The sequence below is a fragment of the Puccinia triticina genome, chromosome 9A, assembly GCF_026914185.1.
Source record: "Puccinia triticina chromosome 9A, complete sequence".
NCBI classification, from domain to species: Eukaryota; Fungi; Basidiomycota; class Pucciniomycetes; order Pucciniales; family Pucciniaceae; genus Puccinia; species Puccinia triticina.
In genome coordinates, this window is record NC_070566.1 from 1,552,174 (window position 1) to 1,562,445 (window position 10,272).

The following is a 10,272-nucleotide window of genomic DNA, read 5'->3' on the forward strand; positions in this document are numbered from 1 at the left end:
CGACCCACTATGAGTTTCCTCAATGAAATGGCAAGACAGAGCAGCGGATTGGATGATTTGCTCATAAAACCGGCTGGACCTGCGAGGGTGTTGGAGATATCCACTGCTGGTGCATGCAATTCGAACCTCATAGAACAAAGAACACCGCTACTACCACATGACGCTTCCGACCAGACACGGATGTGCAAAAGACTTCCTCGATCAATCAGGGGTTCAATCTACTTCCCACGTTATTCTGCGCCCAACCACTACTCTGGCCTTCTGCATTGAAGTGTGGATCCCCCCGCCCCCCAGAAAAAAATGACCAATCTCGACACCATAAAGTTTCATCGGCTATTTCTCGTTTGATACGAGCGGCCATCCTGTTACAACTTAAATATTTGCATCATTCTATCATCGTATGTTGGTAGAGGTTGGTAGGACTTTGTGTTGAGAGGATAGACACAAAGTCGACCAAATTGCTTTGGGTTTTTTCTTGCTTTCTTCTGGCCGCCAACCCGGTCGAGTTTAAAGTTTTATGAGCTGATGATTAAATACATGAATATATTTAAATTTTGTTTGAAGCGGCTCAAGCTCTAAACCTTTCAGGCCCAAACGTTTGATAGACACAGACTGAGTCATTCTTCCTCTGAGTCTGACTCTTCTTTGACTCCTTCGTGACTCATATTCTCATCTGGGAACATGTATGTATGTATGTAAAATGGGCTGTAAAAACGTGAGGAGGATCCGCCGGCCATCGACTGAGAAATCCACAAGCGTAGATAGCCTGTCGAGGATAACAGTTCTTGGCCGCAGAGGAGGAATCTGAAAGGTTCTTCCAATCTCAGCCAGACTCTCAGGATATTTGCCAGTGTCAGTGACTAACATCGATAGATATGATTGGCCAATGTTTATAGCGATTTGTCTATCTTCTCTGTCCATTGGAGCTCCTCTAGGTAGACCTCTTGCTCTTCCAAGAGAGGCCTCTTGCGTTTCCTTCTTTTTTTCCCTGCAGAGTGTGCCTGTTCCGAATATTCTCGTCCTCTTGGCTTTGAGTGTGCCCTGATCGACCGACAAGTGAGATCGAAAGAGTTGGCGGTTGAAAAAAAGGAACAAGCAAGCCGGTAAACAGAGAGCCTTCTCTGCAAGTAGCACTCGACCCAACGACGTTCCAGACTGGCACCCATGGACAGAAAGAAAGAAAGCAACAATCCACACGCTGAGAGCTGAAATGCTCAACCTGGTCAGTCTCAGTCTCCCCGCCGCCTCCTCCCATCTTTCACCGTTATTTTACTGTTCGGAAGCCTTGCGCCATCGAATCGATCACTAAACTTCCAGCCAATCCAGTTCCTTATCTGAGACTCAATCTGTCTTCGTGCTCCTGTTTTGGCCGGGTTGCGATAGCGTTGACCGATCCAATCTGTCGGTTTCCTCTCGACAAGAAAAGAAGCGCGAGATAGACATTCGCTGGGCTCACTTCATCTCAACTGACACCAGACTTGTTGTTGTTAGCATTAGCTTTCGTTTCCCTTCGACGAACAGTTGGAAATATTGTATATCAAGAATCACCTCCCTCCGGGCTCGCCTCATCTCAACAAGCTGCTTCACAGAGCAGCAAGAGCGTCTACAAGAGGCTCGTTTCGGAAAACTTTAAAGCCGTTCAAGTTCAGCAACATAGTCCTGTTTTTCCTTTTCCCTCTCTAAAGCCCAGCTCTGCTTCAGGCCATCGATCATTGATACATCTTCACTCCAATCCAGCTCATTCTTATAAAGCTGCACCAGAGTGACGGAGAGAACAGAGGAAGGTACGTATCAAAACTATAAAACCGTTTTCTTCTCCTTTCCGAGTGAGCAATCCGCACGGAAAGTTAGCGAGAAGGAGAAAAAAAATCTGAACATTTTTGAACCCCAGGCCGAACTCAGGAAGCAGTGAATGCGTCTTGCAGCTGATAGAGGGTCAGTGTATGTGATAGTGATGATTTCCCTCCCCCCTCCTGTTTGTTATATTATCTCCAAATTTTCTTCTTCTTCTACTTACTTCCTCCGAATTGATTGACTGCCTTGCTGCCGCTGTCGAGGCCCTACCTAGTACCTCCACCCACCCCTGCCATCCCTCTCTTGGCAAGTTCAGCCACATCAATAATAATATTTTTTAGTCTGATCCGCTGTCTCCGTCCTAGCGCCATCCGACTGCTTTCCCCTGGCTAATGTGCCTCCATCTATCGATCGTCTCTGTAGAAACAGCACTCCATCAATCAGCATAACCTTCAACCAACCAACAAACACCATCCCGCGAGGTCCTCAGTCAATAATCGTACATATAACCTTAGTAAGGCATTGACATCTTGCTTTTTTAATTCTTTTGCTTTCTTTGACCTCCGACCGGATCATATTCCTTTCTTATCCACTTAGTCATTTTCGTTACTTTTTTTTCCTTGCCACGTTTCCTATTCCATTTTTTCCCTTTCTCTTTTTTTTGCTGCTGTTTTTTACCCTTCTCCTAGTATTCTGGCTGCAGTTTCTTCACCGTTTGAGATTTTAAAGATATACATCTTGGTCTATCTCCTCCTGTTCTCCCACCCCTTTCAGACTCTCGTACCTCTTAACACCATCGTACAACCACATGTAACCAGCCCCATTTGCAGGATCCTTCTCCATCTCGTCGTGCTCATCACAAACAGGGTCTTCGTTCAATACACATGCTTACTCCTGCAAACTTCTTTCCCTTTTCTCCACAAGTTTGCAACCTAGCCTCATCAGCCCACTCGTAACCTTAGCAGTGCCCGTCTTTTTTCGTTTCAGTCCCTCTTTCCCCAGCCAACGGTCCCTTCTACCCTCCAAGCCAGAGTCACCACCCCACCAACCTACTTTGGCATCCATTTCTAGTCGTCATTCTTAATCACTCAAGACTCCTTCACCACCCATCGCAACTTTTCCCGTCTTCAGCAAAACTCTCGAAGAGAAAAAATGTCAAATATCAACCCAAGCAATCCCCCTCAAGTCCTTACCTCCGGACCCGCCCCAACTCATAGTCCAGACATGATGGCATTCACCCATCCTCATCCAGTCGACCAGCAGGAAATTCAGTTCGACATATCTCGACGTCGCAAGGGGGTTTGCAAGTTTTTCAACTCGCAAAAAGGTTTTGGGTCAGTCCCCCTTTCTCCTTCATTCCTAAGGTTCCGGTCTGTTGCTCCAATTGTCCAACAGCTAGTGGGGCGGATGCTCAAGATATATATCCCAATCTGTGTGACGCTTCTGGAGGCATAAGGTGACCTGCCAGCTTTATCTGGAAAACCCGTTGTGTGTTCTCGACAGCGAAATGTGTCCACCCCCCGCCTTTGTCTGATTCTCGTCGCACAGTTTATACCAGATGCTCATATCGAAGCAGCGATACAACCGAGAATTGAAGCAACACCACAAATGCGGATTGAGTTCCAGTTCACCCACCTGTGACATTATGTTATCATTTTATTTCCGCATCCTTAATTTCATTTTTCGTGTATCCCCATTTCAATAAGTGGTAATACTGACAGCAGTTGTCAACTTGCAGCTTTATCAATGACGATCATCCCGAAGAGCTGGGTAATCAAGAAGGTCTGTTGGTTCATTCCTTTATCGCGAGCAACACGTCTCCAATCCTCCGGCCTATCAGCTCAAGCTTTTCGTCACTTTTTCTTGCTTGGAACTTGATTCACCATTTCAGTTTTTGTTCATTACACCTCCATCGAAAGCAAAGGCAATTTTCGTTCGCTAGCTGAAGTCAGTCCCGAGTTTCTCATTTGAATCAATCAATACTCCTGATCATCTCAGAATCGCGCGTTGAAATTCGCTCGGGTCCGATTGATTTCTTATTTTTGCAATCCGCCGTTCTTGACGGGTCCGCTCAAAGGGAGAAGAGGTAAAGAAAACTTTGACCTTTTGACTCATGCTCACAACATCCTTCTGAAGATGCGCGATTAATTTGCAACGAATTTTCAGGTCGAATATGTGGTTGCACCTGGCCAGAAGGGTTTTCAGGCCACCGAAGTGACGGGTCCAGCCGGTAAGTTGGCCAAAATTTCAAGAAACTTCCTCGGATAGGAGTAGCGATCAGGCCTCCTTTCCCCTTTCCCATTTTCTTCCGCTCCTTCTGGGGTATCAAGTTGAAGCTTTGCCAGGGTACCTGTCATATCTAGAGTACCCAAAAATAGCTTGAAAATCTGGAACCCAGCCAACTTGCATAATTATATGGTCTTCTCACAGCAAACACCTCCCCGCACACCAACGTACTGCAGACCGTTTCCACCTTCCGGATGGAAGAGAAGCATGAAGAGGTTTCATTGGGTTGACGCCAAGTTAGATGAGGAACTACCTAACCTATGTCTTTGCGCATCCTCTGCACTCTTCCCAAAATCCTCGCTCCCGGTCTTCTCGCCTGATCTCTGTGATGTGTTCAGTTTCCGCGTCTGTGACCAGTCCATATTTACTGAAAATTGTATCTTTGTTTTTTTCAATCTTTCTCTGTGCGCGTGTCGTGACTATCTGTGTATGTGTCTCTGTGCATACATTCTGTGTGATGGTTGCCGCCGGTATCATCTGTGTTGTCCCTCTGGCTGCGGGTTCGATCAACCGATTCTTATGCGTCGACGTTCGCCGATCCTCCTGAAAACCCCTTCAATCTGGCTGCGGATATCACTCAACAATTGGATCGTGGATATTCATACTCCTATAGGACGAGCTGTGCAGGGAGATGTCAAGTCGAAAATGCCGAAGACACCGACCTTTGTACCTTACCCCATGGGCATTATGCGTGAGTACTTGCCTCGCTCCCGGCTCTAGATGCACGTTGGCTTTGACCATCACCCTTTGAAGCTTCATGCTTGATCCGCAGTTTCGAATTATGTAGCTGAACCTAAGGCTAATTCGACATGTGTATCATCTTTCATTCACTTTTGATGAGCAGCTGCCGCGGGAGCCTACGCATTGGCCGGTCCGGGTTCGCCGTACATGCAACCTGACCCTTACATGACGGCGGGTGCCTATCCAGCTCCATATCCGGGACAGGTATTTTACATCCCCTCTCCCATGGGAGTGATTGCAGGCGGCCATTCGCCTAACTTGACGGCGATGTCACCGTACGCGGGTGCGACAAGTCCCCATCCGTCAACCCGGTCACCTACCGTCCCATTTACACACCATCAGCATGGTCAGGTGGCCATGGCTCTCTCGCCCCAACCCGCCGCGGGTGGATTTGGATTCGGAAGCCCTTCGATGGCGTACGGCTTTGGTGGCTCTTCACAATCTGCAGGGCTCCCGGGAGCCTCGCCCGGTGCTGGAAGTGGGGTGGGCGAGATGCGATCGCCAAGAATCATTGGCGCAGGTGGCGGAGGCAGTCGGGGATTTGTCGGCTCGTCCAATTTTGGTGCCGGTGAGTCGATCAACTCCTACCGAAGGTCATTGTATCTTTAGACTAAATCAGATTTCCTTCAACAGAGCAAATTCATCCCCGAGCTGGTCCGGTCGGAAGCGCAGGCGGACAAAACCAGCTCCGAGGCTTTTCGAATGGGGGCGGAAGTTCCGGCTCACTTTTGTATACTACCGGCAGCGGGATTCCACCAAATCATCACTAAAACTGTGGACCGTTATCAAAGGGGCCTGCCTATGTCTTTTGTTTTGTAAATTGTTTCCGATTCAGTCAGGCATACCCCCACCTCTCCCCTCTCCATGCGATCTGAAAGAAGAAGAAGACATTCGATTCTATAGGTTTTATTTGTCGATCACAAAGCATCACTCCTCCCTTCCCGCTCTTTGCTCTCTTAAGCATCCATATTCACTCAGACTTGAATCGGTTTTTAGAATACGAACACCAACACAAAAGCAGTCCGAATTAGAAAACCCTTCCTTCCCCTCCCCCAGTGTAGCTTTGAGTGGTTTGTTTTGTTCTGGTTCACAGATTATTGAAAATAAATGAAACCCTGTCAGACTAGTTCTTTTTGAGTGTTCTTTTTTCTCTCCTGTTGCTTTTGGTTGTTTTCAGATCAGTCTCACCTTGCCGTTATTTTCTCTAATTACACATACATACATACATACATAATTACACATGATAAGCATTTCTTACTTAGATCAATATACTTGTTTTAAATTGTGTTTGAAAAAACACAAAGAGAATTTTCTTTGCAGTTCCCTGCTGTGTGTTGGCCTTTTGATTGAATTTTTTTCTTCACTTCAAAACTTGTGTTTGTCTCTTCTGGTTCCTCTTTTTTCTTCCAAAAAAATACATACAGTAGAGCAAAAAAGCATAATACAATACATAATAAATACATAATCACAAAGACAGATACATATTCAGACTACACAGAGCACTGTCACCCATCCTGACAACTCTTTTTTATGATCATGCCTGCTCAATATCCACAAGAACATAAATTTATATAGTGACTAGGTCCCTAGCACTGTGGGTGTAATTTCCTGTTGAAAACCCAATTCTGGGATGGCAATTTGGGAATATTTATAGATTGCCACCATGATTGAGCCTGGTGAAAATTTCTGACTTTTACTGAGCTGGAGACCCAAAATAGCATAGGAGGTACCCGTGGTACCTCCCAGGCGGTGCCAGGTGCAGTACTAGGTAACTGAAATTGGCCAAAAAGTGGTGCGGTACCCAGGTCCCAAATGACTATCTCTACGCAAGACAGGCCATTTTTCCAGGTGGAGTCATGCAGGTCCGGTGTGGTGTTCAAACCAGTACAGGCCCTCAAGATCATCAAAATCTTCAAGTCAGCAAGATCAGCAATCTCACCAGCAAGACTTTGACCTCAAGATCCCTCAATATCCCTTCTCATAGTTTCTCACTTCCTCAAGATTCTCAATCCTTCCCAGATTCTTTCTTTTCCTTTCTTGGTCCTAACACATGAGTCATGTGGGTTTTGTTCTGTTCTGTTTTGTTTTGTTTTCTGTTAGATTCTTTATCATTTGATTGTGTGTTCTCTTTCTTCTTATTCTTATTGGTGTTGCTTTATCTTTGATTGTTGTGGTGTTTTCTTCTCTTTCTTCTTTTTTTCCTCTTTTCCTGTTTGATGTTTGTAGCAAGGGTGGGCCGTTACATTACCCGTAATTGGGAACGTAACTGTAACATAACTTTTAAAGTTACGTTACCCAGTAGTTACAGATACCTTAATTTTAGTTACGATATCTGCCACAGAATAAAGGCTGTTTATTTTCTAGTTATGTTACCCAGATTTTTCAACAAAATGGGTTACGTTACAGGTTTGCCGTAACTTTCCAAGGGAAATGACTATTTGTGGGTTTTTTTGTTCAATATGAGTACCAGCGGTGGGCAGATACGTTCTCCAAATGGATAACTCTGAGGGTAACGTAACCTTTACAGTTACGTTATCTGCTAGTTACAGATATCTAATTTGGAGTTACAATATCTCCTGCAGAAAATGGGCTCCATTTTATATAGTTACGTTCCCTGGTTATTTTGAACAAAACCAGTTACATTGAATTTTTTCCCAGATTTGGGTAACTTTGGTGTAACTTTCTGGTAAATGCCCTGATTTGTGGTTGTTTTTATCAATTTGAGCAAGATTTTTGCTCAAGTTGACACTAAAAAACCACATTGACTCAGTATGCTGCCAGGAAGCCAGATTAAAAGTTGTTCAGAGTGAGGGTTGAACTCACAACTTCAAACATCACTAATCTCAGAGAGGCAAGCCTTAACCAATAACACTATGGGCAAATAAGTGTTGTTGTGGCCCGCAGCGTCACCTGACGTTGCATTTGAGGTCGCAGCCGCAGTGACTGCGCCTACTTGCGCAGTCATGCGGGCTTGCAACAACAGGGTGACGCTGCATTCCCGCAGCAACAGCTACATGCCTGTAGTGTAAGCTAAAGACATGATACCAACTTGCTCTTTTTTCAATAATCTCAAACTCCTTTACAAAAAGCCCCATATCAAAAAAGTTATGTTACCAAAAACAGAAAAAATCAGGTTGAAAAAAAAGTTACTTTACTATACTTTACTGCACACATTTTGTACATTACCAAAATGGCCAATTTGGATAACTAAAAATATGTTACGTTATCCAATTTCACTGCCGTAACGTAAAGTAACATATCTGCCCACTGCTGTGAGTACGTATTGGGCTCAAGTTGATGTAAAACAGCCACTGATGCCAGTTTCTACCCAGGGTGTCAGGTCAAAATAGGTGCACAGTGAGAATTGAACCCGCAACCTGCATGTTGCAAAACATGCAAGAGGCAAGCACTAACCATTATATTGCTAAATTCATTATTCAAATGATCAATTTTTTGGAAAATATTGAACAAAAAAAATTCACCCCAATAAATTAAGTTACGTTATCCAAAACCTCCAAAACTCAAAAATAAAAAAAAGTTACTTTACATTACGTTACTCAAAAAAAATGTTACGTTACCCAAATGGCTAATTTGGATAACTAAAAAAAAGTTACGGTATCCAATTAGCCCTCCGTAACATACCATAACATAACTGCCCACCCTTGTTTGTAGTTGGGGATGTGATGACATGTCACTCCCCAGAGTCCAAGTTCAAGTTCGAACTTGGAGGATGGGACGGCATGGGACTTGCTCTGATCCAAGAGAAATTCCATCACCCTTTTCTGATCCGCTGGCAGTATCCCCAGCACTATTCCTGATCCCCTTATCATCATCATCCAATCCTCAACAAACCAACCACTACCAACGGGATTCCATCCCCGTTGTCTCTCAAAAATCCACCCCCAACACTATCACTTTTCAATCCGCATCTCATTTTCCGGACCACCCATGAGGGAAGCTCAACAGCACCTATCCCCACAACGCTCTGCCTACTGCCTGGCAAGGTAGGAGTTCCACACCAACCAACCTTACGTTCCACGTCTTGCCAGCGGGGACAGAGCTCTGTGGTGTAGTAACACGTCAACCACTGAGTAACACAATAAGGAGGGGTAAATGGCCCCCTCTGGCCAATATATTTTGCAATATTTGCCCCTCTGCACCGCCAGATATTGTAACTAATGTAAAAAAACAAAATTGCCTGAGGTGTGATATTGTAACACACTTCTCTTACTGTTAACGGTAATGGTAACAAGCAAAAAATTGTAACACTATTGGTATGTTACTGATAACCATACCATACCTAACCACCATTGCATGCGACATGACAACTTCTTTGGCCTCAATTTTATATTTTGAAATTTGTGATGTGAAATCAATCCAAAACATGTGGGTGAAATGAATTCTTCACATAATTTATCACAAGTAGTCATAAATGATTCCCTCAAAGTGACAGGAGCTTCCTAGAATTTAACAAAAAAATGGCTAGAATACTATGTAAAAGGGATGGAAGAATGGTTGAATTCAATCCTGGCTTTTCTATTGTGCAGTTCATCTAGAGACCACTTCACATAGATCAGCCACTCATTTGTGGTTTTGTTTTTGTTTTGGCAATTTCCAGATGCATACACCATGGGAGTTTGCTCAGCACTTGCGTGCAAGTGCCATCTCTGAACTTGGTCATAGATTTGGTTGGATCTCATTTAGATGCTGGTTTGAAGACAAATTTGATGTCTGCCACAAAATATCCTGAAATGAGCTGGAACAATACTTGATGTATTGTGTAAAATTTATGCCATACCTATGCTGAAAACAAGGCCAATTTAATGATAAGATTTAATTTATCCTCAATCTTTACCAAAGTTCCTCATGTTTTGAAGATCATGATTTTTGACTTCTTTTTGAACCCATACCCTGTTGGTTTCTCAAAAACTATCTTAATATTTATTTTCAGGGAACACACCAAAAAGCTGCCAGTTTTTCTTAAATTGTTTCTATTATAAATGGTTAAAACTCATGATGGAGTAGAGTGAGACTCTGGGAGGTCTGATGTTGCCATGGTACTATGGTTTTACTTTAGCTGCCATTGGCTGAGGGGCAAACTGTCACACAAATGTGTAACGTGTGCGGGCTTGTGTGAAACATTGTGTCACACAAACGTACGCGCACACGTTTGTGTGACACACTGTTCAACAAACAACCATAGCACGCCACGCTGAGTGCCCCTGCAATATCAGGGGCTTTGGAGAATCCTTTAAAAATTTATCTGATTTTCAGTCATCTGTACACAAATCCCTTTGAGGAGATTTTCTGAAGTATTCACAAACCCCCTGTAGCCTGAGGCTCCCCTGGACTTGTCCCAGAAATCAAACTCCCTTGGGATAAAATTCAGCAGCTGAAGAATGTGTAACATAAATTTACACATGCATGCTAGTGCGTCACATTTTTAATCAC

At 44.1% G+C, this 10,272-nt stretch overlaps 1 protein-coding gene across 1 annotated transcript; it reads left to right on the forward strand.

Moving 5' to 3' along the window:
- Window positions 1-2,946: 2,946 nt before the first annotated feature.
- PtA15_9A168 (uncharacterized protein) lies at window positions 2,947-5,591 on the forward strand (the record flags this gene model as incomplete). The annotated part of the gene is made up of 8 exons (XM_053172348.1): window positions 2,947-3,128; window positions 3,533-3,576; window positions 3,686-3,741; window positions 3,872-3,880; window positions 3,961-4,024; window positions 4,694-4,771; window positions 4,925-5,389; window positions 5,455-5,591. The coding sequence occupies 8 exons, from the start codon at window positions 2,947-2,949 to the stop codon at window positions 5,589-5,591; spliced, it is 1,035 nt and encodes a 344-aa protein (XP_053023598.1).
- Window positions 5,592-10,272: the final 4,681 nt, after the last annotated feature.